Source organism: Oncorhynchus keta, chromosome 9 (assembly GCF_023373465.1).
Source record: "Oncorhynchus keta strain PuntledgeMale-10-30-2019 chromosome 9, Oket_V2, whole genome shotgun sequence".
In the NCBI taxonomy this organism is placed as follows: Eukaryota; Metazoa; Chordata; class Actinopteri; order Salmoniformes; family Salmonidae; genus Oncorhynchus; species Oncorhynchus keta.
In genome coordinates, this window is record NC_068429.1 from 28,985,373 (window position 1) to 28,998,882 (window position 13,510).

General features: G+C 42.7%; 1 protein-coding gene across 1 annotated transcript in view; it reads left to right on the forward strand.

Annotated features, from left to right (window-relative positions):
* LOC118387464 (whirlin) overlaps positions 1-13,510 on the forward strand; it is a 139,373-nt gene that overhangs the window by 72,688 nt on the left and 53,175 nt on the right. Inside the window, exons 4-5 of the mRNA XM_052525635.1 lie at positions 10,011-10,219; positions 11,050-11,080. Coding sequence (XP_052381595.1) covers positions 10,011-10,219; positions 11,050-11,080 — 240 coding nt within the window. The remainder of the gene's footprint in view (positions 1-10,010; positions 10,220-11,049; positions 11,081-13,510) is intronic.

Below are 13,510 nucleotides of genomic sequence, written 5' to 3' on the forward strand. Positions count from 1 at the left end.
GTGAATAAATTATGGTAATCTAGTGATAAGCAGTAATGAGCAGTCACTACTGTCATGGAAATCATTCAAATCACATAATGCATAGTGCATTTAATGTAAAAATATTTTATAAAAACCCGAACCGTGATTATTTTGTAATACTTCAAAAAGCTGTAATCGCTCAGCACTACTGAGCCCTCAAATGGAATTATAATGAGGAGGGACAGAAGATAGAGGGAGGAGAGTGGTGTCAGAGAGAGAGAGAGAGAGAGAGAGAGACTTTATAAAAGTTTAACACCATCCAGTAAAAGTCTGACATCTCAGTTGTCTTTTCTGGCACGATCTAGGCATCTCTCTCTCTATCTTTTTGGAACAGACATACACCTCCCTATTTCCCCAACCCCCCTGTTGCCTTCCTTCACTTAGGGAATCCTGTTTTAAAAGACAAATGCTGCCTTCCTTCACTTAGGGAATCCTGTTTTAAAAGACAAATGCTGCCTTCCTTCACTTAGGGAATCCTGTTTTAAAAGACAAATGCTGCATTTCATAGAGCAGAGTTGGACAAATGGGCACGGCGCCAGTCTATATCTAATCTTTTCCCTATTCTTCTTTTCCCTTCAGTGGAGAACAGAGGAGAGCGAAATGTCACGGCTGTCCGAGTGTAGAGGAACAGAGGTGGGTGGCCAAATGCCAAACGCTTCTCTGTCACAGCCTGGACCCTTCTACTGTACTGTAGAGGGATGAGAGAAGGAGATAGAGAGGGAGAGACAGATGAAGGCAATGAGAGAGAGAGATACAGTAAAAGAGACATAAAAAGAGCGAGTTGATACCGAAAAAAGACAGCAACACTGAGGCCCAGAGAGGCACAACGAAGTGAAGACACTTCAATCCACAAGATGGGAATAGAGAGTGTCTGACTGTATAGGGATCACTGTCTTGGGATCATTTCATCTCACATCTCCTCATCCCCTTCTCCCATCTCACAGTAAAGCAATCTTCCCCTTACACCAGTGGTATTCAAAGTCGGGGTCACGACCCGGATGTCAATGGCGTGCGTACTGGGAGCGGAGTCAGGTGCAAGAGAGCAGAGAGTTGTGAACAGGCGCACACTTTATTGAGGCAGGAGAAACCAACAGACGGACGCACTGTGTCAAAACCTCCAGCCAATGCAAAAGTGCAAACGCGCAAACAGTCACAATAATATAGTATAAACACAATAACATATCCTGTGAAATAAAACACAGAATAAATAACAATAAAGCACTTCAACATAGACACATAACACAAAACATCTCACACAAAGACATGAGGGGGAATAGAGAAATAAATACATGTAGTGTGACTGGGGAATGAAAACCAGGTGTGCAGGGAACAAGACAAAACAAATGGATAAATGAAAAATGGAGCGGCGATGGCTAGAAAGCTGGTGACGTCGACCGCCAAACGCCGCCCGAACAAGGAGAGGGCCGACTTCTGCGGAAGTCGTGACACCGGAACTACAGTGGGCTTGCTAAAATGTTAAATTTACCATGCCTTCAGAAAGTATTCACACCCCTTGACTTTTTCCACATTTTGTTGTAATTTACAACTTGAATTTAAAATGGCTTAAATTGAGATTTTCTGTCACTGGCCTACACACAATACCCCATAATGTCAAAGTGGAATGATGTTTTTTCGAAATATTTATAAATGAATACACAATGAAAAGCTGAAATATCTTGAGTCATTGGCAAGTTCAGCAGTAAAAATGTGTTGCATGGACTCACTCCGTTTGTAATAATACTGCTTAACGATTATAAACATACCCATAACATGATGCAGCTACCACTATGCTTAAAAATATGGAAAGTGGTACTCAGTAACGTATTGGATTGGATTTTCTCCAAACATAACACTTTGTATTCAGGACAAAAAGGTAATTGCCTGACCACATTTTTTGCAGAATTACTTTATTGCCTTGTTGCAAACAGGATGCATGTTTTGGAATGTTATATTCTGTACAGGCTTCCTTCTTTTCACTCTGTCAATTAGGTTAGTATTGTGGACTAACTACAATGTTGTTGATCCATCCTCAGTTTGACCCAATCAAAGCCATTAAACTCTAACTGTTTTAAAGCCACCATTGGCCTCAAGGGGAAATGTTCCTTCCTCCCCGGTAACTTTATCTTTGTAGTGACTGAGTGTATTGATACACCATTCAAAGTTTAATTAATAACTTCACCATGCTCAAAGGGATATTCAATGTCTTCTAATTCATTTTTACCCATCTACTTATAGGTGCCCTTCCTTGCAAGCCATTGGAAAACCTCCCTGGTCTTTATGGTTGAATCTGTAGTTGAAATTCACTGCTCGACTGAGGGACCTTACAGATAATTGCATGTGTGGGGTACAGAGATGAGGTACACCACCGGTCCAAAGTTTTAGAACACCTACTCATTCAAGGGTTTTTCTTTATTTTTACTATGTTCTCAATTGTAGAATAATAGTGAAGACATCAACACTATGAAATAACACATGGAGTATTGAACTAACCCAAAAAGTGTTACACAAATCAAAATATATTTTATATTTGAGATTCTTCAAATAGCCACCCTTTGCCTTGATGACAGCTTTGCACACTCTTGGCATTCTCTCAACCAGCATCATGAGGTAGTCACCTGAAATGCATTTCAATTAACAGGTGTGCCTGTTAAATAAAGAAAAACTCTTGAATGAGTAGGTGTTCTAAAACTTTGGACCGGTAGTGTAGTCATTCAAAAATCATGTTCAGGAAGGGTGTTTTCCAGGATTTAAAAAAAATGGAATCGAGCTAAGCACAGTCAAATTCCTAGAGGAAAACCTAGTTCAGTCTGCTTTCCACCAGACAGGGAGATTAATTCACTTTTCAGCAGGACAACAACCTAAAACACAAGGCCAAATCTACACTGGAGTTGCTTACCAAGAAGACAGTGAATGTTCCTGAGTGACGAGTAACATTTTTTTCTTAAATCTACTTGAAAATCTATGGCAAGACCTGAAAATGGTTGTCTAGCAATGATCAACATCCAATTTGACTGAGCTTGAAGAATTCTGAAGAGAATAATTGGCAAATGTTGCACAATCCAGGTATGGAATGTTCTTAGAGACCCAGAAAGACTCAAAACTGAAATTGCTGGCAAAGGTGCTTCGATAAAGTATTGACTCACGGGTGTGAATACTTATGTAAATGAGTTATTTCGCTATTTCATGTTCAATACATTTGCTAAAATGTCTACAAACATGTTTTCTCTTTGTCATCATGCGTTATTGTGTGTAGATGGGTGATAAAAATAATGTATTTAATCATTTTTTAATTCAAGCTGTAACACAATAAAATGTAGAATAAATCAATGAGGTAAGAATACCTTCTGAAGGCCCTGTACATATATACAGTTGAATCAGAAGTTTACTTAGGTTGGAGTCATTGAAACCCGTTTCTCAACCACCAGTCGGTTAGGACATCTACTTTGTGCATGACACAAGTCATTTTTCCAACAATTGTTTACAGACAGATTATCACAATTCCAGTGGGTCAGACGTTTACATACACTAAGTTGACTGTGCCTTTAAACTGCTTGGAAAATTCCAGAAAATTCTGTCATGGCTTTAGAAGCTTCTGATAGGCTAATTGACATTATTTGAGTCAAATGGAGGTGTACCTATGGATGTATTTCAAGGCCTACCTTCAAACTCAGTGCCGCTTTGCTTGACATCGTGGGAAAATCAATTGAAATCAGCCAAGACGTCAGAAAAAAAATTGGAGACATCCAGAAGTCTGGTTCATCCTTGGGAGCAATATCCAAATGCCTAAAGGTCTCCTAGAGATGAATGTACTTTGTGTGAAAAGTGCAAATCAATCCCAGAACAATAGCAAAGGAACTTGTGAAGATGCAGGTACAAATCCACAGTAAAACGAGTCCTATATCGACATAACCTGAAAGGCTGCTCAGCAAGGAAGAAGCCACTGCTTCACAAGCCAGACTACGGTTTGCAACTGCACATGGGGACAAAGATCATACTTTTTGGTGAAATGTCCTCTGGTCTGATGAAACAAAAGTAGAACTGTTTGGTCATAATGACCATCGTTATGTTTGGAGGAAAAAGGGGGAGGCTGCAAAGCCGAAGAACACCATCCCAACCGTGAAGCACGGGGGTGGCAGAATCATGTTGTGAGGGTTCTTTGCTGCAGGAGGGACTAGTGCACTTCACAAAATAGATGGCATCATGAGGAAGGAAAATTTTCCGGATATATTGAAGCAACATCTCAAGACATTAGTAGGAAGTTAAAGCTTGGTCGCAAATGGGTCTTCCAAATGGACAATGACCCCAAGCATACTTCCAAAGTTGTGGCAAAATGGGTAAAGGACAACAAAGTCAAGGTATTGGAGTGGCCATCACAACTCCCTGACCTCAATACTATAGAAAATTTGTGGGCAGAACTGAAAAAGCGTGTGTGAGCAAGGAGGCCTACAAACCTGACTCAGTTACACCAGCTTTGTCCGGAGGAATGGGTCAAAATTCACCCAACTTATTGTGGGAAGCTTGTGGAAGACTACCCGAAACATTTGACCCAAGTTAAACAATTTAAAGGCAATGCTACCAAATACTAATTGAGTGTACTTAAACTTCTGACCAACTGGGAATGTGATTAAATAAATAAAAGCTGGAATAAATCATTCTCTCTACTATTAGTTTGACATTTCACATTCTTAAAATAAAGTGGTGATCCTAACTGACCTAACCAAGACAGGGAATTTTTACTCGGATTAAATGTCAGGAATTGTGAAAAACTGAGTTTTACTGTATATATACATATATTGTTTTTTTACCAACATTTTTTTTACACATTTATTTTGAAGGTCATTTGTTGATTTAAAAATGTAATTGTACAGATGTTAAGGTTGTGTCAAAAGGTTTGGGGTGGGCTGCTGTCACAAGAAAAAGTGGCGTCCCCAGAAGATCTGGCGTAAAAAATTGGGTCACTGCTGAAAATGTTTGAATAGCGCTGCCCTTCGCCACATAGTACATTACTGACCCACCCCAACCAGTGTAATGTCAATGGCATTCAAGACAGTGGGCCAGATCAAACAAATACAGGATGCTCTCCAAAAGCAACACTATTGCTTCTATAGTGCACTACTGGTCAGCCCTGGTCAAAAGCAGTGCACTATATAGGGAATAGTGTGCCTTTTGTGACATACACACAGTGTAGGGAAGAAAGACACTTAAAAGGGGATCTAATAGGATGTCTGTTCAGCTCTCCTCACCTGAGACATGTGCTCTCTAACCCCACAGAGTCACTGTGTTGGGTGTGTTTTTTATATTGTAGCTCAACCTTTTCTTACTGCTATGAGATCAGCTCTGGTCAGCTTTCAACTCTCTCTCCCATCTGATTCACTTAACATGCCATGCCTTCATCAAAATCCTGATTTAGATCATACAGGTTGTGTATTGGTCAGAGAGCCACTGTGATATACCATTAATCCAGTGGTGGATGGTGGGTGGAGATATAGGAGGAACATTTCATTGTAGTGGCTACAATGGAATAAAGAAATGGTATGTGTTTGATACCTTTCCATTCAGTCCAATAGCCACCACTGCAGTACCCCAAAAGCTTTACAGGCTCCATTCCCCCCTGACTGTAGATCTGGTTGGGATCTGATTGGCTTCCAAGGCTGTTTCTGTAGTTGTGATTCGAGTTGTTGCTTTCTTGTGGAGGTGTTGGCACACAAGCTGAGAAAGTGAGACAGAGAGAAAGAAAGAGAACAATGAAGACATAGAGCGAGATGAATCAATGGCAATGTGAGAGTTGGGATAGAAAGGTGTGTGGGGAAAACAATGGGCTGTGTTTCATCGATCCAGTTGTACTCATCTGTAGCCTGAGTCGAATTTCCAGAAAACACAGTCGCTTATTATTCATCTCCACATTGATTGGCCTCTCATTTGTAAATATAATTATCATTGGTCCAGCCAGCGTCGCTGCTGGTTAATTACCCAGGATGCTCCCTGGCGGCTTGCCCACACTTGGATTTGACGCAGCGCATTGATCTGTGTGTGTGCATGTGTGTGCACTCGTGCGCATGTGCTATGAGGTAGCAGTACTTTCTTTGCCAGCTTCTCTAAGCCCCCTAATGAAATTATAATAAGGAAGGAGGGATGGAGGAGAGGAAGGGTGGTGGGGAATGGCGTCAGTGCCAACTTTATGACAACAGCAGGAGATGCAGCACACCATCACTATCAGTTGGCGCCTCTGTGGTGACTCAGCATGATCAGAGCCTCTTCTGGGTGTGTGTGCGTGTGAGTGTATGAGAGAAATAGAGAGAACAAATGTCAAGGGACTCTCACTCCCATAATACCGCAATACCAGTCACTGAATATACTAAATATCTTTTGAGGGATTACTGAAGTTGTTGTTGGTGCTATTTGGTTGACTAAGCTCAGTGAAATAAAATATAACAACCCATGTGAGAACAGCTGACATCTGGAAATAATGATGAATTGCTAAACACCAAATTAAACTCTAAATGCAAAACTAATGGTGAAGGAGGGTGTGAGGGGGTGTGGGGGTGCACAAGTGCCTGTTTTAATGTGTGAGGGCATCACAGTATTTTTCAGTCTTTGATTTTACCACACCGCTCCCTTTATTGACCCCAACGACATGCTTTGAAAGAATGGGGATGAAATTGGCTTAATCTCTGGCAGGAACAGTACTGGGCCCATATTCATAAAGCATCTCAGAGTAGAATGCCCATCTAGGATCAGGTCCCCCTGTCCATATAATCGTATGCATTATGTTCTAAAAGGCTAAACTGATCCTAGATCAGCACTCCTTCGCAAATAAAATAAAATGTTATTTGTCACTTACACATGGTTAGCAGATGTTATTGCGAGTGTAGCGAAATGCTTGTGCTTCTAGTTCTGACAGTGCAGCAATATCAACAAGTTATCGAACAATTCCACAACAACTACCTAATACATACAAATAGTAAAGGGATGGAATAAGAATATGTACATAATTTCAGGTTTGAAGGTAAGACCCAGGTGCAGACAATGTCGAAGTAACAAAGGTTTATTAAATCGAACACGGGCATGTAAAGGTACAGGATGGCAGGCAGGCTCAGGGTCAGGTTAAGCAGGAAGGTCAAAACTGGGAAAACTAGGAAACAGGCACTATAGACAGGACAGGAGCAAGGGGGAAACCACTGGTCAGTCTGAATGAACATAACAAACTGGCAACAGACAAACAGAGAACACAGGTATAAATACACAGGGGATAAATGGGAAGATGGGCGACACCTGGAGGGGGGTGAAGACAATCACAAAGGCAGGTGAAACAGATCAGGGTGTGACACATAAATATATGGATGAGCAGTGACCAAGCGGCATAGGCAAGATTCAATACATGGTATAAAATACAGTATGTGGGAGTAATACAAATATGTAAACATCATTATTAAAGTGGCATTTACAGTGCCTTGCGAAGGTATTCGGCCCCCTTGAACTTTGCGACCTTTTGCCACATTTCAGGCTTCAAACATAAAGATATAAAACTGTATTTTTTTGTGAAGATTCAACAACAAGTGGGACACAATCATGAAGTGGAACGACATTTATTGGATATTTCAAACTTTTTTAACAAATGAAAAACTGAAAAATTGGGCGTGCAAAATTATTCAGCCCCCTTAAGTTAATACTTTGTAGCGCCACCTTTTGCTGCGATTACAGCTGTAAGTCGCTTGGGGTATGTCTCTATCAGTTTTGCACATCGAGAGACTGACATTTTTTCCCATTCCTCCTTGCAAAACAGCTCGAGCTCAGTGAGGTTGGATGGAGAGCATTTGTGAACAGCAGTTTTCAGTTCTTTCCACTGATTCTCGATTGGATTCAGGTCTGGACTTTGACTTGGCCATTCTAACACCTGGATATGTTTATTTTTGAACCATTCCATTGTAGATTTTGCTTTATGTTTTGGATCATTGTCTTGTTGGAAGACAAATCTCCGTCCCAGTCTCAGGTCTTTTGCAGACTCCATCAGGTTTTCTTCCAGAATGGTCCTGTATTTGGCTCCATCCATCTTCCCATCAATTTTAACCATCTTCCCTGTCCCTGCTGAAGAAAAGCAGGCCCAAACCATGATGCTGCCACCACCATGTTTGACAGTGGGTATGGTGTGTTCAGGGTGATGAGCTGTGTTGCTTTTACGCCAAACATAACGTTTTGCATTGTTGCCAAAAAGTTAGATTTTGGTTTCATCTGACCAGAGCACCTTCTTCCACATGTTTGGTGTGTCTCCCAGGTGGCTTGTGGCAAACTTTAAATGACACTTTTTATGGATATCTTTAAGAAATGGCTTTCTTCTTGCCACTCTTCTATAAAGGCCAGATTTGTGCAATATACGACTGATAGTTGTCCTATGGACAGAGTCTCCCACCTCAGCTGTAGATCTCTGCAGTTCATCCAGAGTGACCATGGGCCTCTTGGCTGCATCTCTGATCAGTCTTCTCCTTGTTCTCCTTGAGCTGAAAGTTTAGAGGGACGGCCAGGTCTTGGTAGATTTGCAGTGGTCTGATACTCCTTCCATTTCAATATTATGCACAGTGCCCCTGTGCTTGCACAGTGCTCCTTGGGATGTTTAAAGCTTGGGAAATATTTTTGTTTCCAAATCCAGCTTTAAACTTCTTCACAACAGTATCTCGGACCTGCCTGGTGTGTTCCTTGTTCTTCATGATGCTCTCTGCGCTTTAACGGACCTCTGAGACTATCACAGTGCAGGTGCATTTATACGGAGACTTGATTACACACAGGTGGATTGTATTTATCATCAATAGTCATTTAGGTCAACACCCCACCTCTTCAAGGAATACCTAGGTAGGGTATTGTATCCTTCTCACCCCCTCTCCCCCCCAACAAGATTTAGATGCAAGTGGCTGTTCCACTGGTTGTCATCACCAATTTGTAAGTCGCTCTGGATAAGAGCGTCTGCTAAATGACTTAAATGTAAATGTAAATGTAACATTGGATCATTCAGAGATCCTCACTGAACTTCTGGAGAGAGTTTGCTGCACTGAAAGTAAAGGGGCTGAATAATTTTTGCAGCCCAATTTTTCAGTTTTTGATTTGTTAAAAAAGTTTGAAATATCCAATAAATGTCGTTCCACTTCATGATTGTGTCCCACTTGTTGTTGATTCTTCACCAGAAAATACAGTTTTATATCTTTATGTTTGAAGTCTGAAATGTGGCAAAAGGTCGCAAAGTTCAAGAGGGCCGAATACTTTCGCAAGGCACTGTATTAAGTGACTAGTGATCCATTTATTAGAGTTACCAATTCTTTCAAGTCTGTATGTAGGCAGCAGCCTCTCTGTGTTAGTGATACATTTAATGAATACAGGCCCTGGTCTTGTTGCAGCTAGCTAACTTTATAAAGGTCAGTGTTAGCCATCCCTGAAAGGCCAGTCTGTCTGATCTCTGTTTTAATGTAGTCTGTCACTAGCTGCTGCATATGTGATTTATCTATACAGTTCACAGTGCTATATCAGTTAACACAATATTATTGTAGGTGATCAGAGGTCAGCCGAGTGATCCATATTGCTAAGGTTCGAGGTAAGATACTGTAAGAGTCCACAAGGGGAGTGCAGAAAGATCTAGGGTTATGGTTATGGAGCCCTACAGATGCAGATACACATCCATAGACAGAGTTGTCTGCATTAGCGTCTAGAAGCCCTCTCAATAGAGGGAGTACCTCTCAGTCTTACCAGGAGTAAGAAATACCTCTGACCCTGTGACCTCACATCTAAACAGGATCTACCTCCCACTAGAACTCAGCACGGATCAATCTACCAATCTAACCTCAACTGTGTTTTTTACTTTCACTCTCGTCTGTACTCTACCTCATCTCTACCTCTCTGGCCCCTACTGTGTGACCTCTCACTTATGTACTGTGACCCAGTGTCTGCCCATGCCCATGCCAATCCACCCACCATTCCTTCCTCTCTGTGCCCTCACCGCACCCCAGGTGGGCGACCAGATCCTGGAGGTGAACGGGTGCAGCTTCCTGGGTATCCCCCACGACGAGGCGGTGCGCGTGCTCAAGTCATCGCGCCACCTGATAATGACTGTGAAGGACGTGGGGCGCTTGCCACATGCCAGGACAGTAGTGGGGGAGACCAAGTGGATTGCCAGCTCCCAAATCGCTGAGAGCTCTGCCAGCGGCAGTGTGGCTGGGTAAGAGAGAGAGAGCGGGAGGGAGAGGGAAGGGGTGGGAGAGGGTGAGGGAGAGTGAGGTTTGGGGTGAGGGAGGTGACGAGGGAGGGGGTGGGTTGAGGATGAGGGAGGGGTGAGAGATGGTGAGGGAGGGGAGGGAGATGGTGATGCTGTTTAAAAGTAAACCTCGCTAATTGAATTTGCGCCTGATTTAATGTGTCATTTCAAGAGGGCATCTTTGATTTTACCACACCTCTCCCTTTACTGACCCCAACGACATGCTTTGAATCAGTAATTATGTTGTTGGCTGCTTAGATTGCTACGAGAAGCTAGAATTACTCTCAGAAAGACAGAGATATTGGCCTTCTCCCCATTGTGAGGATAGATACTTCTTCATCTGTTCTGTCTGCTCTGTAGATGTCATCTGTATGCATGTATGCAGTTGAATAGATGAATGACCCACATACAAGGCTTCCATACATTTCCATTTCAAATGCTTTTCCAGGCGTGCCAGTTTATTTAGTGTCACTCCGGGTCAATGACATACGTGAGTGTGGTGTTCTGCTCCAGCTCAGTGTCATTAGCTGTAATGCAGTACGTCTGATTAAGAGAGCTTTGGAGAGCTGGTCACACACCACAGAGAGAAAAAAATAACTGCAAGGTAGCTGTTTTTATACCAGGACAGTACATCACTCTAATATCTGGCGGTCTGCCTGCTTGTGTGTGTGTGTCCACATATTGCCAGAGCGGAGAGGTAATGACAACATGCTACCAGTGATACGTGTGTGTCTGGAGGGAGCTGTCATGAGGACAGTGTAATAATGTGTTCTGTTTATCTGTTTATCCTGCAGCTTGTCCATGGACCAAGGAGCATCAGGAAGGGTAAGGCCAACCTCCACACAGAGATCTGTCTATGACATCATCAGTCTTATACGTGTGGCCCTGGCCTGCCAGTGGACATGTTTAACTATTCTTATGGTGACCAGAAGTACCCACAAGAATAGTAAATGAAAAAATTTTTGACCAACTGGGGACATTTTGTTAGTCCCCACAAGGTAAAATGCTATTTCGAGGTGGTTTAGGGTTAAAGTTAGAATTAGAATGACGTTAAGTGTCATGGTTAAGAGCTAGGGTTAGTTTTAGGGTTCAGGTTATTTAACTAGTTAAGAACAAATTGTTATTTACAATGATGGCCTACCCCTGCCAAACCCTCCCCTAACCCGGACGACGCTGGGCCAATTGTGTGCCACCCTATGAGACTCCCGATCACGGCCGGTTGGGATACAGCCTGAGATCGAACCTGTGTCTGTAGGGACGCCTCTAGCACTGTGATGCAATGCCTTAGACCGTTGCGCTACTTGGGATCCCTAACAGGTTAGCGTATGGGTTAAGGTTAGTGTAAGAGTATGGGTTAGGGTTAGGTTTAGGCTTAGGGAAAATAGGATTTTAAATGGGACTGAATTGTGTGTCCCCACAAGGTTAGCTGTAAAAGACTGTGTGTGTATATCTCTATTTGCATTTGTATGTGCTGTGATCATATCTGCTCTCTGCAACTCGTCATCTGTATCCACATCTGTGACAGCGCTGCATCATGCCAGCATGTAGAGAAGCAGAGGGACGCTGGCATTTCGTCCATGTCATGCGGTCGCCACCGGTGTTATTGGGTGTGAGGGCATCAGCAGGGCGAGAGGCCAGGCTTAGGTCAGGCTGGGAGAACCCCCAGAACAAAATACTGTCCCACAGGACTCATGCTGTTTGGTTTGCTGTTATTGACAATTACAGAGAACTTGGCCTGAGGAGATGGAGCTGAACTTTACATAGCTCTGGTGCAAGGCCTTAACTGCATCTTGTGGATACTTGTCAACGTCAGTAAACCACACACAATGCCCTGGACCTGAGTTAAACTTTACAGGAACATGCAGAGATTGTACTTTTACTTAATATAAACTCATATTTAAGCAATAAGGCCTGGGGGGGTGCGGTACATTGGTCAATATACGATGGCTAACGACTGTTCTTAGACACAACGCAAAGCGGAGTACAGCCTAGATACAGTACATCCATTAGCCGTGATATATTAGCCTTAGATCACAAACCCCTGAGGTGCCTTATTTCCATTATAAACTGGTGTTTAACACTAATAGAACAGTAAACAAGCATTTTTGCATCATACCTGTGTTAAATGTAAGCAATAAGGCCAGGGGGGTGTGGTATATGGCCAACATACCACGGCTAAGGGCTGTTCTTAAGCACGATGCAACGCGGAGTTCCTGGATACAGGCCTTAGCCGTGGTATTTTGGCCATATACCAGAAACCCCTGAGGTGCCTTATTGCTATGATAAACTGGTTACCAGCATAATTAGAGCAGTATAAATAGATGTTTTGTCATACTCGCGGTATACGGTCTGATATACCACGGCTGTCAGCCAATCAGCATTCAGGGCTCGAACCAACAAGTTTATAATGTCTGATATACCACACCTTTCAGCCAATCAGTATCCAGGACCCAAACTACCCATTTTATAATATATTATACCCTATTTTGTGGTCATCATGAAGAAAAATTAGGGTATTTTACTTCACCCACTTGAGAAAAAAATAAGAAACCCGCACAAGATAGCGTAGCCAACGCGGACGTGTTTGTTGTTATCCCGTGTAAATGTTCTTTTTTTTGTTATTTTTTGTTGTTGTATATATTTAAATGTATTTAAATATATTTTCCCATTTTTAAATTAAATATACCTTCCGTCAACGCGCCTCACCCAATGTGATAAGGATCTGCTATTTTTAGACCTTATAGCTAGAACCCCTATCAGAAGCTAGCTATCAGCAGCTAACCAGCTAATTAGCTACTAGCTATTTAGTCATGGTTAGCCACTGCTAGTGGCCATTACCTTTAGCTCAGACACCAGCCTCTTTTAGCCTGGATAATACCTGCCAGTCTGCACAGCGCGATATCAACCCTGAGCATATCGGACTGCTTTTCTCCACTACATCACCGGATTCCTGCCGTAAGCTCTGGACCATTACTCCGGATCATCGCAGCGAGCTAGCTGCTACCGAGTGGCCCAGCCTCGAAGCTAGCCTTGAGCCAGGCCCATCTCCCGGCTTGCTCAGTGGACCCTATGATCACTTAGCAACACAGCTGATGCCTCCCGGACTCTTCCCTAACACGACTAGAAGCCACTACATCACCGGATTCCTGCCATAAGCTCTGGACCTTTGCACCCGACGCACTGGAGTGGCTATAGTGACTAACGCCCTTGTCCCGAAGCTAGCACCAGTTAGCCTCAAGCCAGGCGCATATCCCT